The sequence below is a fragment of the Gallus gallus genome, chromosome 4 (assembly GCF_016699485.2).
Source record: "Gallus gallus isolate bGalGal1 chromosome 4, bGalGal1.mat.broiler.GRCg7b, whole genome shotgun sequence".
Lineage (NCBI taxonomy): Eukaryota > Metazoa > Chordata > Aves > Galliformes > Phasianidae > Gallus > Gallus gallus.
The window spans coordinates 53353431-53370199 of record NC_052535.1 but is presented as its reverse complement, the minus strand read 5'-3'; the positions used below and the strand labels follow the sequence as shown (position 1 = coordinate 53370199).

General features: G+C 43.9%; 1 protein-coding gene and 1 long non-coding RNA gene across 15 annotated transcripts in view; both read left to right on the top strand.

Moving 5' to 3' along the window:
• Positions 1–308: 308 nt before the first annotated feature.
• LOC112532410 lies at positions 309–7271 on the top strand. Of its 2 annotated transcripts, XR_005859269.2 has the most exons (4): positions 309–4471; positions 4875–4955; positions 5115–5337; positions 5848–7271. It is a non-coding gene; the product is annotated as an uncharacterized LOC112532410 (long non-coding RNA). The 2 variants fall into 2 exon arrangements; XR_006939124.1 differs by having other exon boundaries at positions 309–4955; positions 5156–5337.
• Positions 7272–8051: 780 nt separating this feature from the next.
• The window catches only part of KIAA1109 (transmembrane protein KIAA1109 homolog), a 109280-nt gene continuing 100562 nt past the window's right edge, over positions 8052–16769 (top strand). For all 13 annotated transcript variants that reach the window (XM_004941216.5, XM_004941213.5, XM_015276377.4 and 10 more), the window contains exons 1-2: positions 8052–8159; positions 16100–16229. In XM_004941216.5, coding sequence (XP_004941273.2) covers positions 16133–16229 — 97 coding nt within the window. In that variant the 5' untranslated portion in view covers positions 8052–8159; positions 16100–16132. The remainder of the gene's footprint in view (positions 8160–16099; positions 16230–16769) is intronic.

Genomic DNA, 16769 nt, shown 5'->3' with positions numbered 1-16769 from the left:
GTCCCAGTTCACAAACCCTCCGGATCAGCGCTGCGCTGTGTTCCTAAAACATTTTGTTCAGTTCTAGGAAAAATGCATAAACATTTCCTGCATGTGCACATAGAGATAGCTGGTTCCCAAAGTGTTACTCTTTCCTTACTTAGAAATAAAGCTTCCTTTGCATCCCAGGGAGTGGGGTAAGTCTACAGAAAAACCCTTCTTTCCTGTGCATGTTGGCCCTGCGCAGCAGGCAAACTGCTGGGTGGGCTGGAAGGGAAATGGTGCGGTTCCTTTTGCTAGGATATAGGCAGCACTTGCCTGCCTCCCCAGGGCCCGTGTCCATGTGTTGCTTCCGCGCCGCGTGGCTCGGAGACCTGGAAATGTGGGAACGTTCGAGCTGCTGGACAGAGCCCAACCCAAGCAGATCAGCTGTGCTGTCTTTTGCTCTCTCAAATAAATGCAGTTAGTTTGCTGTTGGATTTTGTTTTATGTCCTTCCAGCACTGGGGAATTATCCTGTGGTTGAAGACATTCCCCTTCACCCGGAGCTGAAACCTGCTGTCATAACAGAGGGAAAGCTATTTTCACCACTGTCAGAAGAAGCATCCGGCATCTGAGATAACAGCTTTTGAAAGAGCACAGAAACTGTTATCAGTTTTGTCTTTTTAACACAGGCAGTTTAAATAACTTTCACCCTCAGTTCAGGGACGCTCGCTGGGGATTGCTGTTGCCAAGGATGGCTTAAGGCCTTCAGGTGGACAGAGAAGACACGGTGTGCAAACAGAAAAAGTTGAGCCAGCATTTTCCAGCTGAATGTGATAAAAATAAAACAGAGGCAGCAAAATGCAAAAAATCCTCACTGAAGGCAAAAAACAACCCGGCCTCATTCAACAGCAAACAGCACAACTAAACATTCAAGGTACAAGAAGGGATGCTACAGAGTTTAACAAAAGCCGATGTGATAAATTGCTTACTTATAAATTACTTATTGCTCGTAAATATATTTTGTAAAGTATTTACCAGTTATAGTTCACATAACTAAATGTCTCTAAAATTGTGAGCTGAGTGTTGGCAGTGATACTCAGATTATTACTAAATATTACCACTGTGTGGTTTTCATCATATTATTACCAAAAATATATTTATTTGTATTGCTTTATGAACTACTTAGGCTAAAAGAGATCTGCTCTAATTACACTGTGAATGTGTCAACAGTATCTCACCTGGGGAATATGAAGGGTCTGCACCCTGCCTCCGCTGATGGCAGTGGGCATGGAACAGACTTCCCAGGGCAGTGGGCATAGCCCTGACCTGATGGAGTTGAAGGAGTGTTTGGACAATGCTCTCAGACATAGAGTTTGATTTTTGGGTGGTCTTTGTGGAGCCAGGAGTTGGACTTGGCAATCTTTGTGGGTCCCTCCCGACTCAGGACATTCTGTGATTCTATGAAGTTCATAAAAGATTCCAATCTGACACTACAGCCTTTACATGTGGAGAAGCCTACTGTTCTTACAGCCTGGTCGATGTTCTGCCTGTATTTTTCCTTTTTACCCTTGAAGATTCTCAGAAGACCTCGGAAATGCCTACACAACTGTTGCTTCCCGCACTGAAAGGAGCTGGCCTTGTTTTACCTGAGCATGGTCACTGCCATGCCCCAGTCACAATGCTCAAAAACACAGCTGCCCCAGGTATTAGAAAGAGGACCCTACAGGTGTACAAGGTGTAGGAGAATCAGCTTGGCAACTTCCAAAGCCCTTGAATTCACAGGGCGTAAGTATTTCAAGCACTCAACCTGGGTATGTTACATTGCACAGTAATTTGTTGCAGAGCTGCCCAGGTACATGTTAAATGGTTCTCAATGAGCACCATTCTGAAAACATTTGGTCTTGTTCTCCGTGTCGTGATTATTGACCTCACACAGATACCTTCCTTCTTTCAGTATACGTTTCATTGTTTCTCCTCCGTATATCTTCTTTCACCTCTAAATCATTTCTCTAAAAACTGCATTTAAATGTGATTACTCCCTATTTGCGCAAGAATATTGCCCCTTAAACTCCACATTATATTTGTGCAAGGAGAATTCACTGTTGGATTCCCTCACTCCTTTTTCTTGAGCAATGAAAGGAATGAGCCCCCACAAAGTCTCCGAATGAACACAGCAGTCATTAAGACAGTGAGTGTAATGCAGCTTCTCCAACAAAAACACTGGAGGAGGTTAAAAAAAAAAAGTAGGTGGGTATTTGCCATTACAAAAGGCTTATCGAATAGAGCTAGCAATGAATGTGGGGTGGTATCCCGCGTATGTCTTTGTACACCTAAACTTCAAGTCTGTGGGAATTTCCAAAGTGCAAAAGGCACGGCATCGAAGTCAGAATTATTTGTAAACATGGGATAGATGAGATTTATATAACAGGCTACTGCAAATTTATGGATCCGGGAAAGGAAATAATTACAAAGGAAATTGAAGTTAAAAATAGTCATGAACCGCTAAAAAGCCTCTGCTTTCACCTCTTTCTCTGGCAACAGGGTGTTCCACCCACTTGCTGTGTGCCAGTTCGTTCTTCCAGATAACCAGTAGGGCCAGTAATGGGAGCTCCAGTCTGAAAAAGAAACTTTACTTGGTGAATGCTTGTCATTATATATGTTCAAAATAGGTTTTAGATTACTTAGACAAAAAGCTTATACAATTTGCCTGTAAATGTAGCACAAAAAGCCTTCTAATAGCGTGTTTTGGTACAATGCACTTCCTTTGAGAGCAGAAATAACTAAAAATAAGAGAAATTCAGAAAAGGACAACTAAAGCTAACCTACAATCTGATGAAATTCGTTTCCATAGAAGGTAATCAGCAAGACACAGCTGCACTGCCCACTGTACTCTAGGCAACTTTTTAGACAGCCCTTTCTCTCTTATGTAACAGATTCCTCTCTTTCCTCCTTTCTTTGCATTCTTTGCATTTGGCCCCTTCATAGCAAGGGCTGATTGCTATGCTTCCTTCTGCGCTGCTGGGAGTCAGGTCTCCTCAGCATCTGCAGCTGGAGTTCTGTGGACAGCAAGCCAGGTGCTTTTCTGCTAGAAGAGGTTTGGGACTTGAGCTCTGCCTTCTTTTGGGTATATTGGTTGTGGTGTGCCTCTGGGATCTGAAAACGGAACAATCAATAATCTCTATTCTAGAGCACATTTGAGACCCAGCCATAATTTGCCTCTGATGCATCTTCTACTTTGTAGAACACTTTTTATGTTCAAAGTAGGAACGTGTGGATAATAATGTGACATTGTAGAGCTGTGATATATGAACACTGAAGGAAATAACTGCGTACACTTACCTATCAGACATTTATTCGTAGGGTTACAGACACCCAATAAAACACAGTCTATATCAGTAATACAGATAGACAAACAAAACGAGGAGAAAGGCTGAAGATGTAACCCCACTGCTCTGGATACTGATGTCACCCATGGTGCACGTGGTGATGCTCACAGACACAGCAGGGGGCAGGGAGGAGGCACAGGATCTGTGCGGGATCCCGTGCACACCCAAAGCTGGGCACAGGTTTTTGATGTGTTCAGAAGATAGAGCGCAGGAAAACACAGGAAGTCTCAGGGACCATAGTAACAGCAATGACTTCCTCAATAGCAGCCATATCCTTAATAGTAAGGAAGCTGTAATCCATACCAAGAAAGGAAGCTGAAGCACCATTAGGCTTCCTGAGTGCACATCTAGTGAGTGATGTGGAAGAAAGCTGAGGAAGAAGGACTTCAAAATGACCCGTGAAGGATATTGTGGAAATGTGTACAAGGTGCAGCATAAGGACACTCACTTGCCAAGACAAAATGATAGGATGTGGTAGGACTACTAGCTTTTTACATGTTTTCACCTGTCTTATGCATACAAGATTTCTAATCTTGTCTGAAAACAGTTCTGGTAGAATTTTAACAACTTGCAGGTAAAGGCTTCTGACTTCTGCAGGCTAATTTCTGGACTTGCTGAAATCAGTGTTCATTTGTATAGGGCTTGACGCCTGTTTCCTCACAGAATAATCTTCATGAGAGAGGCCTGAATGGGATGCATGAGATTTTTTCTGTAAATTTTACTAAACGGCACCTGTCACAAAAATACAAATTTTCTTATCTGTGTCTAAATAAATGATTTGTGTCTAAATAAATAACTACATCATTTAGTGTAGGGGAATATGACAGCGTATTCTTTAAGTAAGGTAAATATTTTGGTACAGATCTCAATTAGGGATTTACTGAATAATAACTCAGTCCTTCTCTGTGTGTCCTATATCCAAGTCAGATCACAGATCTGATGTGAACTCTTTGCACAGAGTGGAGGATTTCTTCCAGCTCAGAGGGAATCTGTTTCAAAATCAGTTTTTCGGTACAACAGGACATAAGCAACTTCCATTAAAGGACAGACAGCCTTCACTGAAGCTACTTAGAGGAAGCTGCTCTGCAAGAAAAAGAAGATCCTGTGAGCACTCAAGGTCAAGTACGAAATAAATTAATTCTGTAATTGCTAACAAGCAACTTCCAGCTCTGGCAAATTATATACCTAATAAAAATGATTAATTTGTGTTTGTTTTTGGAAGGACTGCCTGTGATTTTGTCCTCAGATGAAAAGAACTAAAGCACTTAAGATTTTACCACTAAGCTAAAGCAAGGGTGTTTCTGGGCCACTAACTGCTGACTTTTGACTCATACTCTAGAAAGCTTCTGCAGATATTTTGGATGAAGGAATAGGATGTTTATTTTCATATACTTATGCCTAAACTCAGTGTTTGTTTTGAATGCAGTTGGAATGAACTCTTATAGTAAACACTGATGTCATTTAGAGAATGCGTAAACCAAGCAGTACTTCCATTTGTAGGCTCACTGCTCTATTCTCTTCAAAGCGCTCAATGAGGCACAACTGGAGACAGAAGGCAGTTCCATGAAGCACAGCTCCTGCTTTTTCCCTGCTGTTCTTGGTCCAGGTGAGTGAAGCCTAAGCTGTGAGAAGTTTGCATTTGCACTTTGGCAGCCTCCTGTGCTGTTGAGCACAGCATCGAGAAAACAATTTCCCAACCATATTGTTAGAGAGCTCCGTGCAAAAGGATTGTCTGACAAAAGCTATTCATTCTGATCACATGAAGGTTCCTTACAGTTTCCTGATTAAAGGAATTGTCTCCTAAAGCAACTGATGACAACGAATCAGCTTCTAGCTCCTTGACTGCAGACGTGCGATCCTCCTTACCCTGCTGGCAGGAGACTTTTGCAACCCCCTGATGCTTTTGGGAGTTTCAAGGTCCTGTCAGCTGGAGCAGTGAATGCCCGCATCCCCTGGAAACTGCAGTAGTATCCTGCTGCCTTATAAAGGTAAACTGCAATCCAAGAAATGAGAATGAAAGTTTCTAGTCACATTTTTGTTTTTGTTAAATAGTTTCATGCGCCCAGAAGCTTCCAGTTTTGAATAAATTCTGGCAACCTCAAAATTAGCTTGACTTTGAACCTTGGAACACATTAACCAAGGATAAAACATATAAATTAGTAGACATGGGAGCTTTTAGTACAGTGTTCAGAGAGGTGTCTCTGGCTGCAAAACAGAAGAGATAAAAAACAATTTAAAGAAGGTGCTTTCACTCGACTGCTCCTCTTTCCAAAAATCCCCTAAAACAAAACAAAAAAAAAAGCGAAGCAGCAACAGCAACAAAACAGACAAACAAAAAAACCTTGGATAAAAATAAGCACTGCATAAAAATAAACCCCCTGAGGCAAACAGGAATGCCACCTCATTTAGAATAAAGGTAGAGGACAGCGTTATAATTTTCCTCAACTTGAAGGTTATATGGTGAAATAACATTTATAAAATCTCTTTTCATTTCCCAGGTTGATAATTGGAGATGTAACATCATACACTGCAAAGAATTAAGCATGAATGATTCTAGATCATGAAAAAAATCTGGGCAAGCTTGAAAAGCTCTTCCCCAGGGACAACATTCCAGCTGGGGCTGATGGTGCTGTGTGTGTGCACATAATGCCATCCATCATGAGCTGCCTGTTTTCCCAACAGTGTGAGTGGGACTCTGGTACAACCCAGAGAGGACGTAGAGGATGTGGTGAAAGAAACCCCTGACCTTGCTCCCTTCTATGAATTTTGAGTCTAGATAAGACAATCATCTTGTTATACTACTTCTTAGGAGTCTAATCATATTACAGGACATTGTATTTCACCTGTTAGCTTCAAGACACCTTGTGAATGGCTGAACGTGTCAGGAAAAGCTCTCTTGTGCTTCAGATGTGAATCATTGACTGGATTGTAAAAGGCAAAGGCAATCAATCAACTCCAATCTGAGAGTTGTTGTTCATGTGGGTAACGTATCTTGAAGCTTTAATCATCTGCGTACCCTTTCGGAAGTAATTTCTACAAATAAATTCCAAATGTCAGATATATTTCATCATTTAGCTTCAGCATATGGAAGTAAAAGTTGAAAGAAGCAATTCACGGTCATTTCTTACTGGGAAGAAAATGAAGGGAAAAATCCTTGCAGAAGAAAGAGAAGAAAAAGGAAGCCGCAGGAAAGTATTGCGAGCTGATTTGTGGACACTCCCCCAAAAGGTCATGGGAGGTAATGGAAGGAATGAAACTGGTGATGGAAATCAGCAACACAGACAAACATCCAAAAAAATACAATCTTCAAGGGAGCAGCAGGCAATCAGGCAGGGGTTCTGTGAGAATCCACAAACCTCATGTCAGTGCTAAAATAGGACAGCCATCAGCTCTGCTCCACATCACGCCCACGTGCAAAAGAGCCCAGCACCCAGAGCTCCATCACAACCAGCTGCAGTTTGAGCACACACAGCCTCAGGCTTTGGCAAAAGCGCGTGAAGACCAGGTTTATTTGGGCAGGGCTGGATGATGCTGGCAGAGAAGCATCCACCCTTCGGTGTGAAAGTGGAAGGAGCTGAACTTTGAACTCTGAGATAAGCAAATCTGAACATGAAATAAGACAGTGGCATGTTGGACTTAAGCTGGCCTTTATATAAAAACAGTGCACAGAATGCCTTCTGTTCTTGATTTTATGTTCCACAAGTAGACTCTAAGACTCTGCTTTTCCTCCCCACCACTGGAGCTGTATTAAGGCCCAGCAATTCGGCAATCCTGGCTCTTCTGATCCTGGTAATTTTAAATGGTGTTGTGACCCTAAGAACAAAAGCAGTTTCCCTCTCCACTGTATTTTGGTTGTTCTGGGACACGTTCTGTCCTGTAATCAATAGAGTTTAAAAATAAATTTACGTTGTGCTTTTCAAACATAAAAATATTTTCCCGAGGAGAAAGTGCAAGTGTCTTTTACAGACAAGGTAAATATTTGTGCCCCGTGTGAAACAAATAGGTTCAAAGCGGTGGAGGGGTAAATATTATTCCTCGACTGAACTCCGTGCTGTCTTTTCTCTAGCCAGGAATGTATCAACGTCAAAGCTTTCCTTCCTCCCCTCGTGCCACACCAAGGCCCACCTTCCTCAGGGCTGGGCGCTGCTGCCACCCCACAGGGCTCCCCGGCAGCACACAGGCCCCATGGGGTCAAAGCATTTGGTGGGGCCCCAAGCGCTCCCCGAGGCAGTGGCGTAGTTAGGTGGGAAGGTGACCTGGGTGATAAGAACCAGAGGCAAGCAAACAATATTTTTCTTGCCATGTGCAGCGTGATAGGAGCGCGGTGAGAAAACAGAGAGGCGAACACATAAGGTAAGGCTAGTCCGGCGGGCAGTCCAGGCCGGGGACAGGCACACAAACACCAGGGCCCACAAGAGCCGGGCCGGCTCACGCCGCTGGCGGCGTTACCACATGCGAGACCTCCCCCTCACAGCCTTATCCCCGCCCACCAGACGCGCGCCGAATCGCGCATGCGCAACACGCCCCCCCACAGGGAAGAGGCGAGGCGCTTTGCCCTTACACACTCACGCACGCCGCGGCCCGCCTCTTGCGATTGGCGGTGGAGCGCCCTTTCTTCCCGCCCCCTCCGTGAGCCGCCGTTCTGCTATTGGCCCCGCTAGCCGGCGGCGCTAGGCGATTGGCCGCGGGCGGGCGGTGCGGTGGGCGGGCCGGGCCGGGCCGGGCCGGTGTCCGCCGTTAGGTGAGGTACGGCCCGGACTGTCGCCGCCGCTTCCGGGTTCCTAGTGGAGCCGCCGCGGAGGGCGATGGCGTAAGTGCGGGGCGTCGCTGAGGGGCGTCGAGGGGGTTGCGGTAGCGCCACGGTCTCGGCCTCAGCCCCAGCAGGGTGGCGGTGCCGGTGGTGCCCCGGGCTGGGCCGTCCTCTGTGCTGCGTTGCGGGGCGGTGGCGGGAGCGGGGCGGGAGGGGGCAGTGGGGCGGGCTGCCCAAAGGAGCTGTGAGTGCCACACAAGTTATAGTTGCGTGTTTTTTTCCCCGTCTCTGCGTGCAGTGACCAGTTGGGCCAGAAGTGTTTGCCACTGGGAAGCACGGGGAGAGCAGGAAGGTGCACTCCTGTCGTTCCCGAAATCACGCGAAGAGGATATTCAGATAACTGGGCAGCAGTGGGGTTTGAAGTCCCGCTTTGACAGTGGGCTCCAAACAGACTCTTGGCTCAGGGTGCGGCCTGTGCGTGTGCCATGCAGGTGTGTTTGGGGACACATCAATGCAAGTGTGGTTTTTGGTCTTGGTGAGCAGTGTCGGGTTGGCTGAGTTTGCGTGTGTCAAACACTTCTCTGTGGGAAGCCTTCGTCCTTTTGTGTGCCATGCTGGAGCACGCGTCTTATGGGAGGCACCCAGGAGAACTGGATTTCTTTGATCTGGAGAAGAGAAGGCTCAGGAGAGACCCTGTGACTCTACAACCACCTGGAGGGAGGTTGTGGAGAGGTGAGGGTCGGCCTCTTCTCGTGTGTAACTAACGATAAGGTTAGAGGGAGCGGCCTTAAGTTGTGCCAGGGGAAGTTCAGGTTGTGTATTAGGAAAAATTTCTTCCCAGGAAGAGTGGCAATGCACAGGCTGCCCAAGGAGGTGGGGGGGTCACCGTCCCTGGGGGTGTTCGAGGAACGTGGAGATGTGACACTGAGGGACATGGTTAGAGGGCATGAAGGGGGTGGGTTGATGGTTAGATTGGGTGATCGTGGTGCTTTCTGACCTGATGTCTCTGTGTTGAAGGAGAGCACTCTTTTTGGGTAAGCTGTTGGAAAACTCTGGCACGTGGGGTGTGCGTCAGCTGCTCTTGGGTAACTGTCCCTTTACATAATTGTGTCGCTAGGGAAATAAGCTAAGAGTTGACCATTCTTTTCATGGGCAGCTGTGGAGTTGTCCTCTGCTGAGATGCTGCCTTCTCCTACCAACTGATCTTTTTCTATAACTTCTTATAGCACTTGTTGCTGTGCCAAAGTATTTGGGTTGGATTCAGGCTGGCACAGATGCTACTGAACATCCACTTTTAGCTCACAGAAGGATGATGGGATGGGTGGTAATAAGATTCATTTTCAGTTTTGATTTCTAGCAGACAACTCCCTTTTTCCCCGTAATCTGACAGTGTGTCAGAGGAGAGACTTAGAGGAAATGCTTTGGGAAAAATACATAAGAAGCAGTTTCGTGGAATATTTCAGAGGTACAGAGGTACAGTGCTGTTGTGCAAACCTAAAAAAGAGGAAGACAAGAAGTCAGTCTTTCTTTTGAGACTGCATCAAAAAAGGTATTTTTTTTTTTTCTAAATAGAGTATACATAAGGGAACTTCTTCTAACACCAGAAGTACACAGGCCTTATGTTCCCTTGTGGTTTTGTTTTGTTTTTTTTTCCTTTTAAACACCAGAAGCTGCCAACATTAGCGGCCAAACAACTCTCCCATGAGGAAGTTTGGGAGGCGTGCTTAGACAATTTCCCTCCCACCCCTCAAAATAAAGTAAATGAAAGGTCATGCAGAGTTCAGTTGGGCACTGCTGGACCAGCAGTTGGGTGATGGAAGGAGTATTATCTGTTGATGGCCACAGCAGGAATTTCTTTAATTTCTCATGTACTATAACAGATGTCCTGTACTTTAAAATAAATAATAAGAAGAAAATCTGTACTTCTGTTTCTTTGCTGTTTGTTTTTTTTTAAGGGCAGAGGGTTAATATTTAATTTTATATGATTTATATATTTAATATTTAATGTATATGCTTCTTTGGCAGTTGCTAGTTCTCTTCTAGATAAAGCAAATCTCATCAGGCAGACTGCTGTAAGAATGATTTTTATATCTTAGAGCCCTTCAAGTCTGATTTAATGCATTTCTTAAGTGAACATATTTACTAGTGTGGGCTACTGTGATGTGAATGGGGTATAGCTGGTACCATCCACACAGCAGTCTGATTAAGTGTGTCACCTGTTTCTGTTTGAGGCTGTAGTGCAGCTTGTTCACAGTTTACTGCTCATTAGTTCAAACACTCCAGCAACTTTACTTCTCTTCCTTCCTCTTTACTATACTTGCTGGTTCTGGACAGCTGAGCTTCCAGGGCTGGCTGGGGACTAGTGGGAAGTCACTGGACTCAGCTGGAATGTTTGGAGAGAGCCAAGGTTGGCAGCTCTGCATTCTGTGAGACGTACCCAAGTGCATCCAGGTGTTGGCAGCATCGCTGTACCCTCTGTGGCAAGTTCACCAGAGTTCTGTTTATATTTGCAGGTCTTCTTTCTGACATCGCTCAGTTATTCCAAGTGCTCGTTTTGTACCTGGTATTCCTGGAGACCCTTTTAGAGAAAGTGATGAATGCATAGGACACAAAAATGCCTTTTCTTTGCTTTTGTTTAAGGAACCATTTACTACAGATATGAAGCATCCATGCATATTGTCTAAATACATTCATTTAGACAAGCAAGATTTACCTCCTGTTGTTCATCCTGGTGTCCTGAGTGCAATTGTGACTCCACCTTCTAGCAAATGTTGTTGAAATTGAGAGTCCTCAGAGTGGAAATTAACTTTTAATAATGAGGAAGCAAATGTGCACCTTATTTTAGAAACCAGACTTTGCTTTTCTTTCCAGTTAACAAATAGTCAGTAAGCACTTAAGTTTTATGAAAACGTACACAAATACCCATGGTGAATTTAAATTCCTTTTTCATTTCCCCCACAAATTTTAGCAATAATAAGGGTTTTGGTGGTGTTCTTGCCGGGGTGAAGTCAGGGTGTGATAAGGGATCTGGGTATCAAAGCTGTTGGATTTGGGCTGCTTTTTTTGTGTGTTTTTTTGCCTTACCTGTCCAGCTTTTGGGTGGGTTTCTGTCTCACTTTTTGGGAGTCAATTCTTATACATGCGTGTTTTCTGTACCTTTTTTCTTATGACGTTGTTCAAGCAGAGGTTTGTCTTGGGGTTAAGTGTTAGTATGTCAGGCTGTGGTTAATCTAGTTTACTGATTTGGGGTAATTAAAGTGTGTTTATAGATAGTTGTTGTGGCTGCTTTTGAGTGATTGGCTTCTTAGGAACAACGTGTTTGCCATGGAAGTGTGATGAGGTTTGGAATACTGGATGCAGGCTGGAAATGAGGTGCATCCCCTCAGGACTGCAAGATTACTTACCTCATTTTCTTCACTTACATCTTTTTAGTACCGAGAAAAATTGAGTAAGTTGTGACTTAAGTAATTAATTTTTTTTTTAAGTCTATTATGTGCATGTTTCTCCTATAAATAATACCCTTCTGAGCAGGAGAAGCAGGTCTAGAATAACAGGGAAGCCTCACATCTGCAGCTGCATTTAAACACGCACCTGGTAAGCACGCCCCAGTGTTCCAGTGTGCCATCTCGAACAAAACTTTGGCCTTCTGTCTGCCCATGTTTATACATCTGATCTGTGGGCAGATGACTGCACGACACTATAAAGGACTGTTGTGACGATGAGTACTGTGATTCTTCCACTTGGGTGCCCCCAGACTCTGCCTCTTCTCCTTTCGTCCTCTGAGGAGGAACTGAATAAACTTTTTGTATGTGTTAACATGGCATGCAGTCACGAAAGCCACAAGTGATGTACTGAATAGTAAGGTTGTGTTTAAATAAAAAAAGTATGTCGTTGTGGTTCTGGAGCATGTTCTTTGTTTACTGAGAGCATTATCACAAGAGAGTGGAAACCTTGCTAAAATGCTGTAAATAAACGCAGAAGAGGTGCATGTGTATTTCTGGGTCTCTCATCCTTGCTGCTGTATTCTGCCTGGTGCTGGCAGGCTGTACGGGTCACTTCCCAGCCAGCCTCATGCCTCCCAGAGCTCAGGAGAGCACACTGCTCCTGCGTAATAGTGCCCTAGCAGTTCACACTTAAACTACAGGTACACCAAGGTATTAGTCAGTGCTCCTGCAAAGTGCAGCAGTTGGGTTGCACTCTTGTTGCACTGCAAAGTGACTTTGGCCTTAAGAATGTGTGTAACAGCTGAACACTGAGAGTGGCTACTATGTATGCTCAGAAGACTGCACACATCCCCTTGATGCTGCTGGTGGTCCTCATCCCGCCTGTCTGTCCTCCTTTGCCATATAAGTGCGCAAGGATGTGTTAAGCTAATTCACATAGGTGAAATTGCTTTGTAATTGAAATGAGCACCTGTGCCCCGACATCCATATGCATCCAGTGCAGTGCTGCTTGTTCTGGACACCAGCACTTCCACCACCATGCTGCTCCCTCCTCAAGGGCCTCGGATGAAGTCAGTGTGGTAAAGCATCAGTGTGCAGCTCCAAAACTTGCAACTGATGTCTGACAGGGGATTACTGGGTTTAGCTGTGTGTGAATTGCAAACGTTATCTAGAAAACTTCCAAGGATATCCAGCTTATGGTTGGGATAGTGATGACAAAAAATGATGAACTTGGGCTCTGAATGGTAATATCAAGATCCCATGGCTTCCAGTCCCTGACTTGTCTTGCTACAATCTTAGGGCCATAACCATTTTGAGTATCCTGTCTCTCTGTCATGTATTGTTGGCTTTGTTTCTTTGGAGGTATTTTAGGAAACGTGTGATTTCCTGAATTGCTAGGAATTTCAATGGTAATTTCTCAAAAATTCTTGGGGGCTTAGTGTTGTATGTTCAGATGGTCCTTATTATTTGGCAGTGCTTCTACTGTGGTCTTGATCGCAAGAGTAGAATTTGGTTATTTTTTGAAAGTAAGGGAGGTAAAAAAAGGTTTCTTTCCTCCATACTGCAGTGTGTTCATCAGTTTCTCCAGTTCTGCCATTCACAGACCCAAGGCTCCTACAGGCAGCCTGCAGAGCATCCTCTACTATGATGGGGTTTTCATTAAGGTATTGTGAATGTCTTACAACAAATCACAGTACGATTATGTGATTTAATTAGCCATTGTAATGGCTCTTCTAAAACAAGGGCTTCTGTTTTAGAAATGTTTGTGAGTCATTCTGCTTACCCCTGTTTGTAAGGGAGCTAAGTTAGTAGCTTCTTTGTCACCATTCCTGTCAGCAGTGTCTGGTGGTGGAATTTCTTTTTTGCAGTATGTTTTTGGTTATTATTTTCATGTTCTTTCCTCCCTGTTCTGTTTCCTCTTATTAGAAGACATAGCGAGCAAATTGCTATTGCTTGTTACTGGGGCTGTACGTGTTCTTTACTTCACACCATAGACTCGCATCACAAAATCTCAGGGGTTGGAAGACACCTTAAGAGATCATCGAGTCCAACTCCCCTGCAAAACCACGTACCCTACAGTAGGTCCCACAGGTGGATGTCCAGATGGGTCTTGAATATCTCCATAGAGGAGACTTCACAACCTGTCTGGACAACTTGTTCCGGTGCTCCGTCACCCTTACTGTAAAGAAGATCTTTGGATGTTTGTATGGAGTTTCCTGTGTTCAAATTTTAGGGCATTACTCTTTGTCCTGTCTCTATGCACCACTGGAAAGAGCTGGGCCTCATCCATTTGCCTCCCACCTCCCTTCAGATATTTATAAACATTTATCAGATCCTCCCTCAGTCTTCTCTTCCCCAGGCTGAACAGACCCAGGCCTTTCCTCATACTGGAGATGCTCCAGGCCCTTCATCATCTTTTTGGCTCTCTGCTGAACAACTTCTAGGAGATCCCTGTCTTTTCTTGTGCCCAGGTCCCTCGCTGCAGAGCTCCTCACCAGCAGGTCGTAGTTCCAAGGTACTGTATTTACAGAACTAGGAGAGAAACAAATGTGGTGAAGGCGAGTATTTCCAACTTCTCCTTCCATGCTTTGTTCTCAAATTACAGTACTGAGAGATGGTATGGATACCACAGGAAGGACTGGATAAATATTAGTTCTTCTGCTTTTTCAAAGATGATGTGCTACTGATGTTCTTTTGCTCTGGATGGAAGGTGTTGGAGACTTCACATAGACAGGAAATAAATTCTTTCTTTCTGGAAGGCTGAATGCTGACAGCAAGAGCAGCTGCCAGGAGCTGGAGGGTGTTTAAAAAAAGGAAGAATTATTTCTCTGTAAGAAGGTTTGACAGCTTATGTCCAAGGGAGAAAACTTCAAATGAAACTAATGCAAGAAAAATACTGCCGTGTGATTACAAATGCTATTGAGTTGAGCTACTCCCTGTTAATCATGCTTAATTAATATAACCCAGTTGTGAGGTGATTTATGGGTGGCTCGAATAAAGGCGTAAGATCAGGACTGGTTTTCTACGCTCTGTGTAACAGCAACGCTGTGTAGTCAGTTTTTACAGTGACTAATGCAAATCCATTGTGAAGCAAGGGAATTAGTGGGCATGCTGGATTAATGGGCTGTGGAAAGTTTTGGTCACTCTTGATTATATGGGAAGGCTGGGAGTGCAGCCTCGAGTCTTTATTTCCTTCAGGGATGCAGGATCTGTGCCGCAGGCCAAGTGCACAGTGCAGCGTCTGTAGGATGCCGAATGGCAGCTGCCTTGAGCTGTAGGCAGAGCTGTGTTGAGTACTGATACTTCAGTGCAGTCCTGTGCTGGATTGGTCTTCATCCCCACCTGGATTTTTGCGTACGCATGTGGTTGCGTATGTACTTGCCTAGGGAGAGGATACATGGTCAGAGGTCTGTATGGCCTCTGCTTCTCAGAGGAGGTAGCTGTACTTCTTTGATACTTCTGCAGGACAGGTGGTCAAACTTGTTGCTTTTCTGAATTAGATGTTGGCTTAATGCAGCTCACGTGAGGAAAGAAAGCCTTGTATCAAGTTCAGCTGCCTTTCAACCTTTGGGCTTCTGCTTGTACCCATAAACAACCTGTTGCTTCCATATTCTGACATAAACACGTACTTCTTTCTTACATATAGAAGGAAATAGAAGAAAGAAGCTTTCCCCGCTCAGTTACTGAAGGAAACAATCAAACATGAGCAAATGCTTCGGTTGGTCTCCATTTGCTCAGGAGCTGAAAAGTGAAGTTGTGAATCGTTGTCCTGGGCTATGACTTCTTTGCTGGTACAGGGAACTGCCTTCTTTTCTCTCCTGTGTCGCCCAGAAAAATCAGGAATAGGTTTATAAAATGCATGAGTACATGAATAGAGATCTGAACTAAAATAGCCTTTAGAGAGTGGTTCATCTCTTCAAGAAATAGCGCATATCCTTTTGCTTTCAAATAATCTGCTTGCTGTTCTGCGTATAAAAGTAAGTATAAAATCCATGAGTTACTGGGGAGTTAGGTTGCAGCACTGAGACAAGACATTAAGAAAATCACGACTGAGAGCAGTTCCCTTGAAACAAGCTGCAACTGCTGCCTCTCTGAAAGGAGCGTCTTACTGAGCAAATTTCTACTGAGTGAATATCAAGTGTGCGCTTTGTCTTGGTATGTTGTTAGAATGTTTAAATGCTTAACACAGTCCTGCTTTATTTGTATGTCCTGTTGCTGTTTGACTTAGTGCCACGGTACAAGGGTTGTACAAACTTGTTTCTATTATGTGCTGTAAGGACAGTCAGGCTACTAAATTTAGAGAGCATAGTCTGGGATGTTGTTGATCTGTAATCTGGTTTAGGTAGGCACCTGCCTGGGAACTGTTTCAGCAGACAGCAGTCTTCTGCTCTGTGTTTCTGCTCTAGAGGAGAAGAAAGGATTTCACAAAGATGCCATTGAAGGAATAAAGCAAATTCACGTTTGTGTGAAGCAGGCTGTCAAGGACTGGTTAACATGGCGCGTTCTTCTCCACAGTGTAATGTGCTTAGAACTATTTTTTTTTTTCTTCCTCTTCAGTTCTATAGGTGCTGGTACAAAAACAATTTAGCAATGGATCAAAGAAAAAATGATAGCTTTGTCCCAAGTATCACGCAGTTGGAAGACTTCTTAACAGAACATGACTCCAACGTTGTTTGGCTGTTAGTAGGTAAGGTGAATTTATGTTCTTTTTGTTAAGTGGTTGGTTGTTTTTTTTTGTGTGTGTACTTTTAAACATGCTTCTCAACATGTTGATATCTTGCCAAAAGACATCAAAGTGTTGAAAATACATTTTTACTTGTCATATGACTATTAAGTGATGTGCAGCATCATCCTGCTGACACATATGGAAGATGAATCCCGTGTGCACAGGACAGTGCTCAACAACTGCTGCTGTGGATAATAAGAGCTCAGTGAGAATTCCTGTCCACAAAATAAGTTTTCTCTAACACCAGATTAAGCTGTTGATTGTCTGTAATACAATAACAGGATTAGCATTGTAGCACAAATGTGTACATAGCTGCTATTTGATACAGTATACATATTTTGAATAATGATATAAAGACTCTTGTGTTTAAAGAAATAACTTTTATACTAAATTACTTGTCACAGTAAGCATTTAAGCATTGTAGGTTGTTTTTTTGTTTGTTTGTTTTGTTTTTTAAGTTCCTGACTTAGGTATGTTAGTCTTTGTTACATTTCTGCTATT